The sequence below is a fragment of the Acomys russatus genome, chromosome 11 (genome assembly GCF_903995435.1).
Source record: "Acomys russatus chromosome 11, mAcoRus1.1, whole genome shotgun sequence".
Taxonomy (NCBI): domain Eukaryota; kingdom Metazoa; phylum Chordata; class Mammalia; order Rodentia; family Muridae; genus Acomys; species Acomys russatus.
This window is the reverse complement of record NC_067147.1, coordinates 41,461,293-41,479,460: the sequence shown is the minus strand read 5'-3', so window position 1 is coordinate 41,479,460 and position 18,168 is coordinate 41,461,293. Positions and strand designations below refer to the sequence as shown.

The following is an 18,168-nucleotide window of genomic DNA, read 5'->3' as shown; positions in this document are numbered from 1 at the left end:
CAGTTCTGAAACATTCCTCAAAGCAAGGCGTGTGAGGTCACTGCACCCACATGACCTGAGAACTTGTAACAAATCAGAACCCACACTGCATCAGAAGCCTGCAGGATGATGGGAGAAGTGGGAGGTGACGCTGATTCATGACTGTTTTTTTTAACTGAATGCTAATTCCATAAGTAATCAAATAATTCTTTTCTTGGTTCAAAAACACATTTCAGACCAGTTAGAGAAAGCCATTTTTTGACTTAACAATGAAAAAAAAATAGTAATTTTATAACCATTAAACTACTATTATATATTTTTTATTAATTTATTCATATTACATCTCAATTGTTATCCCATCCCTTATATCCTCCAATTTCTCCCTACCTCCCGCTTTCCCCCTACTCCCTCCCTTATGACTGTGACTGAGGGGGACCTCTTCCCCCTGTATATGCTCACAGGGTATCAAGTCTCTTCTTGGTAGCTGCTATCCTTCCTCTGAGTGCCACTAGGCCTCCTCATGCAGACATGGTCAAATATGGGGCAGCAGAGTTAAACCCACTATTTATCTGAAGATTCTACTTAAGAATTAAGCAGCTTCACTCAAGCTTCCAGCTTCTATATTGAATTCATTTTTGTGAAAGTGAGGGACAAGAGCAGGGCAGTGTGGGGACAGCTGAGCACAGATACAAACACAGAGGACAGTCCGATGCACACTTCACAGTCCCCAAGACTTGCCCTGAATACTTGTCTGTCTTTTGATAACTGATTTTTCTCATGTCATTTTTTCCCCCAGATACCTTTATCAATGAATGTGTCAACCTTTCTGGCATACGACCAGCCCACAATAAGTTACTGTGGGGTCCATCATGAACTTCTTTCCCATAAGTCCTTTGAACCGAATGCACAGGAAGACACGATGGAAAGCCACCTAGAGACTGAGCTGGACTTGAGCACAATCACGTCAGCTGGCCGCATCAGCGACCATAAAGCACAGCTGGCTTGACCGAGCTGAGCGGTAGCCCAGGCTTGCTACCGAACTGCAACCTCAGCGACAGGAAGAGGAAACTGTTCATTGCGACTCTCAAATACGAAACAAAAACAAAAATCCCCTGTTCAAATAAACAAAATTCCAAGATTGGTTCATGAAATAAAAGAAGACATGAATTGTTTCAAGTCTATACTTTGTAACTAGCTAAGTTGTGCAGTATTTTTTTGACTTTCACAGAGAAAGACCCTGAAAAAAAAAAAAGATCATTTTTTTTTTCCAAAACTCATCCTACCTACGTGTAAAAATTGTACAGCGCTAATGTATTTTTCATATTATAAAGTTTCAATTCTAGGAACAACTGGTATGCACAGTACCATAATTTAATTATGCTTTACTTTACAAACTTTACACCTTTCAGTTTCTAAAATTTTAAATTAACAAACATTATTTCTTGTGTTCTTGAGAGTTACTTGGTTTTGTGAGGGCTGTTTTGTTACTGCATTTGTGCCCAGAAACCTTGACTCTGAAATCTGTGCTGTGCGAACAATGCACGATTTTTATCATTATCATGCTTACTGCATAGAATTTTATCTACTTGTTCCAGAAATAATACATTAACCAAAAAAGGTTTTAATTGTTCAGACGTGTAAGAGGTTCTTCAATTACAATAGACAGGTCTTTCTTATAAATGAAAAAAAAAATCAGATTTTTTTTAACAGTTCTTCTAAGACTTAACTGTTGCCTTGAATTACAGCCTAGTTTCTAAGCAGTGAAATGTAATGATAAAGAGGGATATTTTAACAAAATATTTCTGAATGAATGACTCATTATTTCATTCTTTTGAGTAACCATTGTGAAGGGTAGGGGAAAGCATGGACCAAACATCACCGGAAACAAAGGTCGTAACTATAGCAACAGACTTTGATACACTTCAAAGGTGCAGCTACAGTGACAAAGAAAAACTTCTGTTACATCTCCTTATTGTCAGGTGGGAGTATATGGCATAATTGTACAGTAGCAATTTTTTTCTCTTAATTAACCCAAAGTGGTTTATCTAAAAATAACCACGAGTCGGTTCAAACTGTGCTTGATTCTTAAGGCAAGTTTTCATATAGAAGGTGAAACTATATTTGGGGAACATCTTGAAGGAAAAATACAGAATTTTTCTTATTATGTGCCACACCTGAGAAAGAACTTTAAAATTCTGGTTCTTTCAGTATAGACGTAGTGGAGAGGGTTCAGTACAGGGCAGACAAGAGCAGTCTACTGCTCCATTGTTTATGTTGTTGTTCATTTGGGGATTTAGCTACAAATTATCCAAAACAATAACCAGGACATGTTAGCATCTATCTAAATCACATATTGATTGCGTGACTGGGTTTTAAACTGAATTCAAATCAAATGAAGAAAACCTGGCTTTTCTGCTGCTGAAATGACAACTTGCTTCTATTGTCAGGTTAGTATTGGAAATATCAAGTTTGTCTGTGGTAATCACACACTCCTCTCAGTTTTTCTTTTTTTTAGAACATTTGAATATAAAACTGCAAGTGTCAATCATTACAGGAGGAGAATCATTCTTTTTTCATGGTTTAACTGTATATTCATGACATCAAAAGTAGAGGCAGAGAGCATCAATCTAGCAGAGGTCAAACACAATGGTAGAGAAAAGGTTAGTGGAAAGCACTGTCAAACTTAATTTATCTTTTTCTAAGAAACACTTTCTGTATGCATCTAGTTTCACACAGGTTGATCACAGCAAATTTAAGGACGCCACAAGAAAGAAAGAAATTCAAAATTGTAAAGCAAATACCTGTTGAAAGAAAAAGAAAGCAAAATATTGGAAGAAGCAAATATTAACTTTAATGTAACTATAAATGTCACGGTACCTGTATCAAATATTTAGCATCCCAATTTTTGTAACATATTTTGCATAAATTATTTGCTATTCAATATTTTTGTTATTTAAGTCTAATTTTAATCTTAATTGCTCTCCAGTCTCTCATTTCTTTGCAATGTATTCTTCTGATTGTTCTTGATCCCTTACACTGAGATTTAGCTCTGAACAAAATTTAAACTGGGTTACAAATCTATTCTTTGTTAGTCTGAAATCAAATGGAGAATTTTATTATATAAACCAAAATGTCATTTGCAACTTTTTCATTAGAAATAATTTTGCCAAAGATTAAAAAAAATTAATTTGTAAAACCAAGTACCTTCAAAAACTTCTCCTGGATAATTTTCAAGTTGACAAATGATTTAAAAACAAAAACAAATCAGTAACAACAAAAAACTTAAGGCTCCAAAGGAGCCTTACAAATGTACATTCTTGATTTCCTGGTACAAACCAGTTTCTAAAACATTCTTAATATATCATTTTTGCAAATTCTTTTGATGCTCATACAATGTATTTTGATCATAATCACCCCTCAACTTGTTCCCTTAACTCTCCTGGACCCACCCCCATCTGCATTCCCAAACCCCTCCCAACTTCACATTGTATTTATATATCCAATCTAATGAGTCCAACTTGGGCTGCCTGCTTACACCTGTGCGGGGCCATCAACTGGAGTATGGCTGACCTACCAGGAACCACGCTCCTAGAAATAACTCTGACTTTCCTATCAGATGTTCCTAAAGCTTTTCAGTCCATCTACAGTGAACTATCAACAGGAACACTCTCCTTGCAACTATAGCTAGGATCATCCTGTGCCCTCAGCTATAGCAAAAGGCTGACAACCTAAGAATGTTGAGACCTTTCACATTTGGCATTCAGCCCAAAGGGTCTTTAAATGAGTGGAAGGAGGCTAATGTTAACATCTACTAGAATAGATGGTACCTACAATCTTTATCACACATAGGAAATTTACGTTACCTTGGATCAAAAAAAATTATTTAAACGTTCTCTTTTTCAGTATTTACTATTCTCCCATTTGTCCCTCTTACCACCCCCCTAACCCCTGTGCTTCCCTTCATGGATACTGCTCATTTATCTGAACAAGTTTTTTTTTGTTTTAAGCTGTTTGGGTGGTTGATGGAGTTGGAAGCTGGAGACTGAGCCTTCCCAGTTACCACAGCAGCAGCTGAAACACACGATAAAGCCAGGCACCGTTCTAAGGTTTGCAAACCTCATGAATCATTCTGCCTTCCTAAACAATCTTGCGAAGATACACTCAGGTCTCACAAGCTGAGATTCATCCAAGGACACAGAGCTAATGACCGATGGGCTGAGGCACCCTCAAAGCCCGAAGGGTTTTTTTCCCATTATATTAAAAGCTCCCCCTCTCTCTGGCCAGAGTCAGAGAACTCCCACAGATTACAGACAGAAGACATCAGACATGCCGTTCAACCTAGAAGTTCGTACAGCATGTGAGTCCAGGGAGCTTTGCAGACAAGGCTTGAGGTTTGCTCCTGACAAACCTTTGTTCAGAAGCACTATAAGCCACATGTCTAATACACAAGGTCACTAGTGAGGGAGCACATAGCTCATCACTCCCAAGATGCAAGATAAGCTGAACCCCAAGCACAGAATGAAAACAAGAGGCACAAAAAGAAAAACTCAGAGCAGTCTACACTGAGATCACTAGGCTGGTTGTAAAAAAGGCCGTGATAGAGAGCTGAGTAGGTTCAGTGCACACAATCGACTCAGGGTTAACTAGAAAGACATTTTCTTTCTTTTTGTGTTTTGGCAAGAGTTTTTAAACCATGAGTTTTTTTTAGAAGAACTATCATAATAAAGAACATTTTTTTTCATTTGTAAGAAAGATAAAATATCAGTTATTCAAACAGACACGGATACCAAAAACTATGACAGACTGTGAATACTTTGAGGTTATCATATCTTCATCTCTGTCCCCTCCTGGGTGTTCCAAAATTTTCATAAAACCAGCAAGACTTTTAATACAAATTATATTTTAAGAAGCAATATAAGCCAACTTTAACACTCAAGAAATCATAACCCAGTTTGAACTCAAATGTGTCTGCTTTCAGAAACTGCTTAGAAATTGCAAAATTTATTTGCAAAGATATTTTCTAAAATAAACTGTTTAGGAGAATAAAAATACATTTGGTTTTGACTATTCCTGACTAGAAGACAGATACCAGCTCTCAAACTAAACACTAAAAATAAGTAAAGAAGCTAAAAGAGTGAAAACAGAGCAGTAGTAGGAATTGTTAGTGAGCTGGAAGGAAGAACATCAGACGCTTGGGTAGGTAGCACATGACCAAGTGGATGCAGGGAGCCTGGCCAGGTAGCTGGCAATTCTCAAGTGTAAATCTAGTAATATCAGATGTGTGTGTGTGTGTGTGTGTGTGTGTGTGTGTGTACATGTGTGCATTTTGTATGTGTACAAATACATGTAGAAGCCAGACATCAATCTTGGACGCTGTCCTTCAGTTGCTATTCACCTTGGTTTTGGGGACCTAGGAGAAGCCAAGTACACTAGACTGGTTAGCCAGCAAGCCCCAGGGATCCACTTAGCTCCAAGTCCCCACCAGCACACCCAACATTTTTACAAGGTAACGACGCTCATGTGCTCAGGTTTGTACAGCTAGCACTTTACCAACTGAGCTATCTCCACAGTCCACCTCATAGCCCTGAAGAGTTGCTCACATAGCAGCTTAACATGTCAGAGCATGTGAACAGACTTGTGTTCCTGTCAGGCTGGCTTTGCAGGGAGAATTCAGATGAACTACTGTAACAGTCAAAACTACCAGCTGCACCCATCACCATATGACCTCACCACAGCTATGCCCAAGCTGAGATGCCAACCACAGATGATCCAGGAGTGATGCTTTAATGACTGTGACATCATCAAAAGGGTAAAGTAGGCTGGCAACCAGCAACTGTGCTTTCTCTTGAAAAATACAATGGGGGAAAACATTTGGAAAATTCAACAGAAAACACAAAAAAGCTGATAGGTTATTTTTAATGGTGTTCTGTGACCTGCACTAGATTTTATTGCAAGGTTAAAAAGCATCTATATTTAATTATTTTCAAAAATCAGAGTTAAATTCACAGTTAGTTACCTTTTTATAAAGACACTATGTTCACCAGCTCTCCGGGATTTACTCAACTCTCCAATTCCTTCCTCCTCTCTCTTAAACATTTATAGATTTGGTTCCATATATTTGTCTTCCTACAAAGCTGAATGAAATTTTTTGTACATGTGTAAATCAGATTCTATTTTAAATGCATTGGAGACCCTGTAATAAAGGATCCTTGCAGTAAACACTTTTTTTTTTGTTTTCTAATCTAAAATACCATCCACTAATTTATCTGTATGAAATTGATCTTCACGTATCTTTTGGTGCATGATTCAACCCCAGTCCATGTCACAGGGAATAGTATTCTGTGGTGCCACCTAAAGATCCAGTTAGACATCATGAAGAACTGAGGCCAGATTCTAAAGTGGTCCTCACAAACAGTCCCTTGTAGCTACTTCTGCTTACTGGTCAATCTGAATTGATTAGAATGGTCTCATGAAGCCAGAATACATAGTTGAGAGCTTTATATTTGTTTGTTTGAACTTGTGCCAACCATCATATCCTCAAAGTAATTAAGAGGCTCTCAATACCTAGATTGTTAATGCAATGGTGCATATCACATGCCAAGGCACTTAGTATAGAAAAACATTGCTCAAGCAATTTTACCTTTTTCCATGTCGTTATATGTAATCTGAAAGTATTAGCTCTTTGTTTCATTGTAGCAGTATGAACCTCATTTTCCAAGCCTGGATGGACCTATTTGTGTCTTGACTAGCGGGATATAACACAAAGGACAACACTCAAGTTGCTCAGGTCACTTTCCAGAAACGGCTGTTGGAAGATTTGTCTCCTGTGAATCTCTCAACAGGAGCCGAATTTGAGCTCATGAGCTACTATACTTGTTGGTGACCTTTCTGGGTAGTGATATAATAGCTGAAAAGATTGAGGGAGAGGGGGAAAGAATTCATTTCTAGAGGTTCATGTCCAAGTTCCCTAAGTTGGGGCCAGGTTCACACTGAGATGAAGAGTCCTACTAGAAGGTGGTGACTGTCTTTGAACCTGCAGCCCTTTATGCTGGACTTGGTAGCTCTCCAATATAGGGTCAGTTCTGAAGAGGAGGCTTGCTAGTGAGGGCATAGATGCCTTGTATTTATGTGGGGGAAATTTCCTCCTATCTGGAAAACTGTATTCCTTAGGAGCTTGGCATCATGGGTTGTTAGTGTGTATGCCATTGCAGGAACTGTGTTCTCACCTCATCCTGAAACCATCTTAGACAAGACTGTGTATAGAAGAAACTAAGGACAGGAGTTCAGTGTTTGTGAGCTCAGAAGTAGAGATGAGGATTCCCAATCAGATTGCAGAACTCCAAAGATGTGATCCAAACATCCAGAACACATTTTAAATCAAGATGATTTTACACAATACAACGAGGCTTGTGTGTGTTTAGTTAGTGGAGGGGGTGGGTGTTAAATGTAACAAAAACAAAATAAGGTTCCATTATTCCAAATTGGAAAATTACATTCTGTAAAGATATCCCTGAAATCCCAAATTAGTGGAAATGAATATCACTATCCTCTTGAGGTTTTATTCATTGTTTCCTTAAAAGAGGGGGATAGACATGGCTCAGCAAGTCAAGGCACTTTCCTCCAGGCCTGACACCCAAGTGTGATCCCTAGAATCCAAGTAGTGAAAGGAAGAAACTTCCTGCCTAAGTTGTTCTTTGACCCCATACCACTCCCAAATAACACACACATACACACACACAAGCACACACGCACACGCGCACACATACACATGCATACACACAAACACACCACACACATGTGCATGCACATATATACACATATGGGTACATACAAATAACACACACACACACACACACACACGTGGAAAGAAAGGAAGAAAAGTACAAAATATCATTATATATCTTCCTTTCCAAACATCTGGGCTGTATTTTAAAATTACAACCCAAATGTAAGCAATTATTCATATCACCTTTAGCTGACAATAAAAATGGAGGCTACCCAAAACCAAAATTTTGTGAAGAGTTAATAAAGTAATCAAGGTGCAAGTAATGAATAGAAGATGTCAATAACCTAGTGTCATAAAATTTCAGCCAGTAAACAGGTCATTTGGGTGACAGAATATTTCCCATGAATCATTTTATGTGATAATATTCTATTCGTTTTGTCTTTTATTTATAGAGACAGAGTCTTACTCTCCTTAATCCAGGCTATCTGGGAACTCACCATGTATTTCAGGCCTGTCTCAAACCCATGGCAATCTTACTGTCTCCATTTTCCAGGAGCTGGGATTGCAGACATGAGGCAACATACCTGGTTCACAGAAATATCCTTTATTTGTATTAATACCAAAATAAATAGTAAGGAATCTGGGAGTGTGTTGCATAAACAGGATCACCCCTAAACCATTCGCTCTATTATATACAATATAATACGCGATTTAAATAAAAAATAATTGTGGAGAAGGTAAAATTATCTTTTAAACTTCTTTTAAAACTCTCATCTTCCAAGTCTTTCTCAGTCTGTTATTCACAACGATTTTTAAATGATGTGTTGATGTCACTGGCATTTCCAGGAGCTTTGTGTTAAACTAGAGCTGTCTCCTAGGAACGAACATTAGTATTTTACTCTACAATATGAACACACAGCTAATCGTCAGCAGGTCTGTACAGTAAAACACTGTTACTCACACCGACGGGCCCTAACCATGACTGTGACAGAGAGAACCAGAACATAGATTGAAAGCAAATCAAGAACCTCACTGTAAAGGGGTTTAAAGTTTACCTCCTGTATTGTCCTTGGCTGGTGCCTTAGTTTGAGCGGGACCCCTGGGCCCAAATCTGCCTATCATATTGTTCTACTTGTAGATTTCTAGGACCCTCTGTATCCTTTTATTTTGCTATTCTCCCATGCGTCTCTCATTTAGAGTCCCAATAGGATGCCTTTCCCTCTGTCAGGAACAGTCATAGGGGAGGGGAATAATGGGAAAATGGGGGGGGGGGGAGGAATGGGAGGATACAAGGGATGGTATAAACATTGAGATGTAACAAGAATAAATTAATAAAAAAAAAGATTAAAAAAAAAAAAAAAAAAAGAACCTCACTGTATCTGCTCACACTGGCTCTATTGCCACGGTATATAAATTTCACCCAAAATATCTGAAATGATTCTGACTCTGGACAGCAAAGATGCTGCTGGCATCAGGATTGAAGATGTGAAAGACAAGGAAAAGGACAAGAAAACAAGATGGGAGGTAAGTGGGGGAAGTGGATTATGGGTTAGATGATATGTAAGCTTATCGTTAGCAAATATGCCTCATAAGGATTAAAACTGCAGCTGCTAGCAAACGCCATCAGCGTGGATGCTGAGGAGAAAAGGAATGCAGGTGTGTGTGCTTTAAAACATCTTCATATAAGGGCTATCTGGAGAAAGAAACAACTCTCTTCTACATTTGTCTTATCCTTGAGTTGGTTTAAGAAATATTTACATGTATTAGGCAGTCGTCTATCTTTCAATAGCTTGGCCAAAACACCCAAGAGAGCAATTTAAAGGGAGGGAGGCATATAATTCAAGTAAGCACCCAAGTTTCATATGATTGTGTAGATTAAGTAAAATGACTTCTTAAAAGCTATCCATAAAACAACTTTCTCTGCTGAAAAGAGGGCTACCATTTTATGTTGTGTGAAATCGTGGCCTAAGATTGATTCATTTTCTTTTGTTTTTCAGACACTTCGTTCTTTAGGTAAGTACCGGTGAATATTAATCAGAATTTTTATTCCACAAACCAAGTCCTTTTAATAGTTGCACTCTACTAACAGAGGAACTAACAGAAAACAGAGCTAAAAGTCAAAAGCCAGAATCATTTAGGTGACAGAGTCACGTCAGTACTAGAACTCTACTAGAATTCGCTTAGAGTGGTCTTTCACCAGAAGGAAGCGTTTTTATAACCATGCCAAATGTTTGGCAATGTATAGGGCTGTTTCTGCATTATATATGAACAATTAGCAATTAATCCATTATTTTAAAGGCCTATTGAAACATACAATTCAACTCAAGAAAGCAAAAGATTGCTTAAGCAGCTACTTTAGTTCTTTGTAACTTTTTCAGGGAAGGAATGTCAGTCCTTCTATGTTAGGACTTCTGCAATCCCTTGAGAACAATCAAAGACCGGGTTTTACATGCTTGTGTGTGTGACATTTAATAAAGATCCAGTTATGTATGGGTGGTAGTTTCTTTTCTAGCCTTTTCAGAATTATGAGATTATCTTTGTCCAATCACTGCACTGTTAGAAAGCTACCTGTGGAAGTGTGTTGTAATGTGGTTACTGTACAAGTTGGTTCCTGTGATTACTGGGAGGGATGGGAAGGAAAATGGAAGTCCTTTGTTGGATATCCCTACCTCTCTACAGACTCATGGTACCCCAAACCACATGCCAGTCAACTCAGGAATGCCACTATAATTTTTTTTAATAAAAAGAAGGTATGCACACTATTCACTTGTCACTGACTATAAAATTCCCAAATGGTCAGTTTCTTACCAAAGCATTTAATTCATTTCATTACAGAAAAAAAAAAAAATTACTTAGAAGTAGGAGTCCTGGTTAGCAATGAATTATGTGCAAGTCATTCAGGCACAATATTTCAATCACTTCTGTATTTTTACCCTCCCAAAAAAGCGTGCCAGTAATGAAGCATGAAAAGCTATTAACTGAACCATTCACACATCAAATAGATGTTGCTGTCACTTTGTTCTCTCAGTGGAAATAATGAACAACTGGTTTATTTATAACTAGTAATTATGATAATACACCTTTGTTTTCCTTCATCTCATTATGGTGTAGATACATAGTGATTGTTTTATTTCATACTCAACCTAAAATTATTTTCCCATAAAAACTATCACTCCACTGTTTCTTTGGCCTCTGGTGTAACTTTTGGGGAATTTGGTTCCTTGTCTCGTTTTTCATTTCAATTTTTTTTATCTTTCTCATCTACAGAATTTATCTCTAATCTGAACTTAATAGAGGCTGAGGTATGAATTCTAAATCAATGGTGAATACATATGTATAAAATGTGCATAATCACTATAAAGAAACGTTTCTTAGTACGTTCACATTGCTTCCTCCCTGCAAAAGGAAACAAGTGGACCCAGAAAGGAAATATAAGGGAGTCTAGGTTCCTCTCAGAGAGGATGAATCAGGGCCAGGGGGTCTGGGAGATGACCCAGGTGGAAAAGTGCTTGTCACACAGCTATTAGAGACTTGAGCTTAAATCTCTGCACCTACATGCTCACATCACTAATCCTACTGTGGAAGGGAAAGGAGAATCCGGGAGGACCCAGGAACATCCATGGCCAGCCCGTCTATCAAACCAGTGAGCTACAGATTCCTCCAAGCATGAGGTAAACGGGCATACCCACCCACAATAACACACACACATACCACACACACAAACTAAAATCCAATCAAGAAACACTTTATTTCATTGGCAAAGCAATTGTTTTAAATTTGAGAGCAGAGAAGAATATTTCTTTTGAACATTTCATTTCTAATCCTGTAATAATTTTTCTTGGATAAATATTAAGTTTAATTTTCAGTTCCTGCTACACAACATGATACCAATATGCTGGTGCTTCTATTTAATTGAAACTACCATTTGTAAAAATATCTATGCCTTTCACAGAAAATTACCTTCAAGACAGCATGTAAGAAATGCAGCCAGAAAGTTAAAAGCCCTGCTGATAAATAGATATGGTTGACTCCCAATGAGGAACAGAGTGTCATCCCATCTTTTTCCTACCTTGGTTCAGGAATCCAGGACTAGTTTATGCTCAGCAACACTCTAGCCTGAAGAGCTCTCACTTCCTGTGGCACGGCCCAGCTTTCCCATTTTTCATGCTCTTTGAAAAACAAAGATATTCCTCTCCCTAATTCTACTTGATTAATCTTTCTAAACACATCCTTTATGATAACCAGTATAAATTATTTTGAGAGAAGCAAAATGCATAAGCAAATAAGATAAAGATGCCATTATCTAAAATTATTCCTTTTCTTTTTTTATTTTTTTTATTCCTTTTCTTTTATTGAAAAGGTATTTTTATGCAATATATTCTGATTATGGTTTTCCCTTTCCTCACTCCTTTTAGATCCACCCAACCTTGTTTTCCATCTACATCCATACTCTTATTTCTCTTATGTTAGAAAGAAAACAAGTATCCAAAAAACAAGATAAGATAAATAAACCAAAAAAAAAAAAAAGGAATAGGACAAAACAAGCAGAAGAAAAAAGAGCCAAAGACACACACGCGTGTGCACACACACACACAAGCACACATACACACACACAAATACCATAATGACAGAAAGCCAGATTAGATAGATAGATAGATAGATAGATAGATAGATAGATAGATAGATAGACAGATAAAAGGCCTGTAAAGCTTTTTTAAGCCCTAGTACAGCATTATGAAGCAAAAACATCTACAAAAATATAATTGAGTTCCTTATGTGTTGGCCATTGGCTTCTGGGCATGGGGCCTGCTCATAAGAGTAGTTTGTATATGCAGTGAGATTCCAATGGAGAAAATTAGCCTTTCCTTTTCAAGTGGTTATCAATTGGAGATAACTTCTGGGTTAGAGTTGGAGGCTTGTATCCACTTCCTGTAGTGGTACTTCCTCTTGTCTTCCCGGCATCATACCTACTCTCTATTATATTATTAATAATTCATTCTTGGCTTGCAATTTATCTATTAACTGTTGAGATAAAATGAATGACAGAAACAGAGCACAGGTACTTACCTTTCCATACACAGTTCAAATATAAAGCTCATTAAACAAAGACAGGCAAACATTTAATACATTTTTCACCATTAAAAACAAATTTTTAGGTGCTGTGTTAAAAGGTCTGGCAGAGCATATGGTGGGGGAGGAGGTCCCCTTCTGTCAGAGGTCTAGGGGAGGGGAATAGAGTGGAAGATGAAGGGAGGGTGGGAATGGGAAGATACAAGTGAGAGGATAACAATCAGGATGTAATCTGAATAAATTATAATAAATTAAAATTTAAAAAGGGTCTGACAGAATGCATGTTCAGAAGAGCTAGCTGTGGTGGAATTTTAGTTTACCAACATTTTAAAAGGTTTGCTCTTAATATAAGTTAAAAATATTAGAGTGTTATTAAGTTACTCCTTTTTTATTCGCAGTCAGGCTACCCATTGTAATTAATAAACTGTAACTATGCCCAGATACTCAGTTTCCATCTCCTTGGTACCCTCAGACTCCCTTTCTGAGTTACCCATCTACCCTCCCCATGCAGTACCACACTGAAGTAGCAGCATTTTCTCAATGATATGCAAGGTCATTCCTATAGTGCCTTAAGTACAGTTTCATGATTTGATTTAACCCATTTTCTTCCATTGATATTGAGACTTCCATGAGTCAACTTCTGAATCTAAAACCAACTGCACATGCACTATTTTTAACTCCCCGCCCCCTCCAGTTAATTCTCTGTTACGTAAAAATGTTCAACGAAAGCAGCTGGGAGAAAAATGGGTTATTGGACTTAGGGGGTCACAGGCCATCATCTAGACAAGCCTAGGGAGGAATCTGGGGGCAAGAACTCAAGTAGGAAGGGAAGCAGATGCCATGGAAGAACATTCCTTATGAGCTTTGTCTTCTGTCTCAACAAATCAGCTTCCTTGTATGACCCAGGACCACTTGCCATATGAGACCTGCTTACGGGACAATCCGAAGATGGAAGCATGCCCTCAAGTGAAGCTCCCTTTCCCTGGAGGACCATAACTTGTGTTAAGTTGGCCAAGACAACAGCAACAACAGCAATCAGACAATAACAAGAAGAACACAACTGACCAGCACACTCATTGAAATCATTTTTAGTTTACATGCATGAGTATATACTTCTTATGAATTTGTGGGGGTGCGATTAAATCGCTGTTTTTCTTTCCTTTTCCCTAGCTTCCTGAGGAACTGGGTCAGATCTTACTAGAGTGAACACTGGATATGACTCTGGGGTCGCAGGAACTACATTTGTTGTAGTGTAGGGTAATTTACCATAAATGTCCTATAATACAGTGTTTGACCATGTGCCAGGAGAAGTGGCAACCTTTTAATACCAGTGGAGAGTCATCCAGAGATTTTGAAATGTCACCACCATCAGAAGTAATAAAGACATCTCAGATGGGTAAAGGTAATGAGGACTGGACAGATCCTCTCTTGGGAAGCAAGAAGCCGGAGACCCACACGGACATGAACCTCCCTCCCCTTCCATTCCTTTCTCTGCATTATCAGGGAATTCTTTCCATACAGAGTCTTTACCTCTACTCTCCAAAACAGCTCAGATATCTAGAAAGAGACTGGGCTAGAGTTGGGATTCTGAGAAGAAAAGATGAAGTTTCTGTGAGGGGAACAGACAATAAGATCATTTTATTTAAAATGGCAAGCTTAGATAAATCCCAGCATCTTGAACCCTAAGCATCTAGAGCCTCTGTCTATGCATGCTTGCACATGTGTACATGCATGCCTCTGTGTGTGTGTTGTTATTTTGTTTGTTCTATTTTGAGACAGGCTTTCATTATGTAGCTTTGCCTGCCCTGAACTCAGGCTGTCCTTGAATTCATAGAGTCTCTCTCTGGCCTCCTTCTGCCTCTGCCTTTGTATCAAGTAATGGTTTTAAAGACATGTGCCATTATGTTCAACTTTATTAAATTATTATACAACTCAGAAATAAATATATACAACATACTCTATCTTTTTTATATGACTGATAACTATCCATAAAAGAGAAAAAACCAAAAAACAAAACTAAAAAGAGAAAACAAAAATGTTGTAAATGGCCAGTTTCTATATATTCAGATTATATGTGACTATGCATATGTATACACATCTATATGAATATATAGTCCTATAGTTATGTGCATCATATTTGAATATGTCATGCCATTCTATGTTTAAACTTCAATTCACTAATTTTCATTGCAAACTTTCTATATTCAAGGCACCTCTATGGGTTAAAAGAAAAGAATTAAAGGACTAACCAGGATGGAAAATGTTTAAATGAATCCCAGATCAAATTCAAAGCAAAAACTTTAATTATAAATTATAGAAACAATGGTGATTGAAAACCCTAGCTGGGCTGTAGTGCACTAAGCAAGAGAATAAAACATAACTCCCTGGGTTAGACTGGCTTGACTTTCACCAAGGTCAACTTGCTCCTTGAACTTATGATTCTTTAATTAAAAAATATAGAAGAGATTTAACCATGTGACCTTCAGATTCTGCAAGCTCCAACATTAGGAAAAAACTATAGTCCATAAGTTTGATTTAAACTGGAAGCTGAAAGCTCATTCTTCACATGGAATGGCTTCTCGGGTGGACAGCAATGCCAGCTAACCTAAATCCCACCTCCTTCTCCCCTTCTGGAATCTAAGCTGATGGAGGCAATGCCGACAGTGAAATGGGGCTGAGGAGTGAGGACTCACAAAAGGACAGGACTCTGTCTAAAGACTTCATGGAATTGTTTCTGCACCCTCACATTTGCAAAACTGTCAAAGACAAAGACTGAACAGACAACTCAGCTGAGTAGACAAGATCAGAAAATAACGGAGAAAGGGGTGCATGGTTTTTCTTACCCAAAATTTTATTTATTTTTTAAAAATCTTGTGGTATTTCATTCATAATTTTAATGTGAACTTTTCAATTATGAATTCAATACATTTATGCAATGAATGGCAAAGTTTTATCATTAGTTTGCAAGGTCTTCATTTGAAAAAAAAGTTTTGTGATAAAAATCAAGGTTAAATGAAATACCGTGAAGCTGTACAGATAGGCTAATAATGAGGAGCCCCGGGGATCATTGCTAGCACAGGTGTTCAATATATTTATTAATGGCTTGGAAGGGTAGTGAACATTATGGATGCACATTTGCATGACTGCAGAGATATTTATAACCATCAGAACACATGAATGCCTGCTTTTCTTGACCCATTCAAAAGCAATTGTTTGACAAACCATAGTAAATTGTCAACAAGAGAAAATTCCTATGAAGTGGTTGTGATTACACAAGTTTTCTTAATATGATAACAGCTACAAAAAAATAGTTAATGCCTTGCAGGCAAGAGTGGACATATCAAAGGCATCTGTCTTGCAAACAGCTCTTTGCAGAAAAGATAAGAGACCCAGAAAATGGATGAAATAATGAATGCAGGAAAACAGCTACCTAAATCTGTGACTATTGCTGAAAACTCTTAAGGAGGTTTGCTCAAAGGGATGACACTGTTGGAAAAATTTGTACATCCCTAAACTACACACTGGTATTACCTAGGGATTTTTTGGTTTCCCATCAGCCTTCACTCCTCTCCAACACCCATTCACTGGAAGTCCAAGCTATAACTAGAATGAGAATGAGGGTAACAACACTCCCTTCTCACCTCTACTTTGCTCTTTTCTAAATGATTTGACTGACACTAATTTTTTGTGTGTGTTAATCTTCCTGTATTGAAGACCCCAACACCCAAAAAATCACAAATAGTTCTTTTTCATTTAGAAGACAGAATAACCCCAATCATGGTAGTATGATTCTGTTATAGCCTCCCCCACCCTAACATTACTTAATCATTCTATGTGTATGAGAAAAGCTTAAGTATAGTAACGTAAGTTGGCAAAGAATAGCATAGTTTAAATTGTAAGTTGTTTGCTCAAACTTGGCTGGGTGCCTGTTTTCTCTGAGGAATGGAGGTGATGAGAAGAGTGTACAGAGAAAACCTCAGCGCCTTCCCTAAACTGTTTTTCAAGGAACATATAGCAATACTTAAAGTAACTTTTTAAAAATAGGGTTTCATATAGCCCAGACTGGCCTCAAAATCACAGTATATCTCTGTCTGGCCTTGAATTTCTAGCCCTCCTCACCTCTACCTTTCAAACACTGAAATTAAAAGGTTTTCTGCTCTGCCTAACTTAAAATATTATGGGGTTTATTTGCCTCTTTGCTGCAGTATTTTACTCTATCGCTCAGGGTAGCCTTCAACTCAAAAGAGTACTTATGCTTCTGTCTTCCAAGTTTTGGAGTTGTGAGATAAACCTCTGCATACGTTGTAATACGTTTAAGACTCAACCACCATTCTCTTGTGCTTTTATACTGGGAGGACAATGCACGGGGCACAGCACATACATAGCATGTGAGAAGTGCCTACCTAGACTTCCACATTCCAGAGAAAGGGAAAAGGTCTCATACTATCTGGTACTAAGAAATCATTACCAAGTGAAGGCAGATGTGAAGGCACATACCACATCTTCTCCAGTCAGTGACTCTATTGACAACAGGAAGCTATTTTGCACCAATAATGTATTTTTAATTATGATACATAATGCCATTGAACATTTAATAGATGACATAACCACGTAAGCACACCTTTTATAATCTCTTGGAAACCAAAAGTGTCTGTTACTAATTTTATATTTGCTTTATTTTGATAAGCTTGAGCTAAAAGAGATCAAGCACTAAGGTGTATGTTGATGTTACATCACCTGATTTTTGTTTATTTCTTAACTCTTCTGGTTTATTTGTGACTCTGAGTCCTTTTTTTTACTGAACATTAACTGTACGAAATAATAGATTTCATTATGAGTTTTCAAGCATGAACACAGAGCATGGGAACTGCTCCTGTTACTTTTGCATCCCTCCCTTCCCCACTTCCTTATTCTCTCAACACCCACCCTTCTGCTTGTATGCCTTTTTTATCAGACTCCAAATGTTCTATTTGTCTTTCTGAGGCTTTCTTTCTTATGTCACTTAATATAATGATCTCTGCTTCCATTTTCCTACAAATGACAAATTTTTATTCTTCTTTTGTTTTATTCTTAATAGATGGATAATGTCCCATTGTGTGTACCTGACACATTTTCTTTTCTATTCATCCATGGATACACACCTGGGCAGGTTCCATGGCACAGCAACTGTGAATAGAGCTATAGTGAATGTGGATGAGCAGATGTTGCTACTGCATGCTGCCTCTGATTCCCTTGGGGATATACCTAGGAACTGTATGGCTGAATCACATGGTAGTTTCTTTTCTTTTCTTTTCTTTCTTTCTTTCTTTTTTTTTTTTTTTACTATCACATAATTTGCCTTCTATGTTAATGTTTAATAAACTCTTCAACCCAACACCCTTGCTGACCTTTTT

At 37.7% G+C, this 18,168-nt stretch overlaps 2 protein-coding genes across 2 annotated transcripts in view; one reads left to right on the top strand and one right to left on the bottom strand.

Annotated features, from left to right (window-relative positions):
* The window catches only part of Lrrtm3 (leucine rich repeat transmembrane neuronal 3), a 174,455-nt gene extending 172,125 nt beyond the window's left edge, over nucleotides 1-2,330 (top strand). The window contains exon 3 of the mRNA XM_051153174.1: nucleotides 776-2,330. Coding sequence (XP_051009131.1) covers nucleotides 776-985 — 210 coding nt within the window. The 3' untranslated portion in view covers nucleotides 986-2,330. The remainder of the gene's footprint in view (nucleotides 1-775) is intronic.
* The window catches only part of Ctnna3 (catenin alpha 3), a 1,456,883-nt gene that overhangs the window by 1,002,813 nt on the left and 435,902 nt on the right, over nucleotides 1-18,168 (bottom strand). The window lies entirely within an intron of this gene.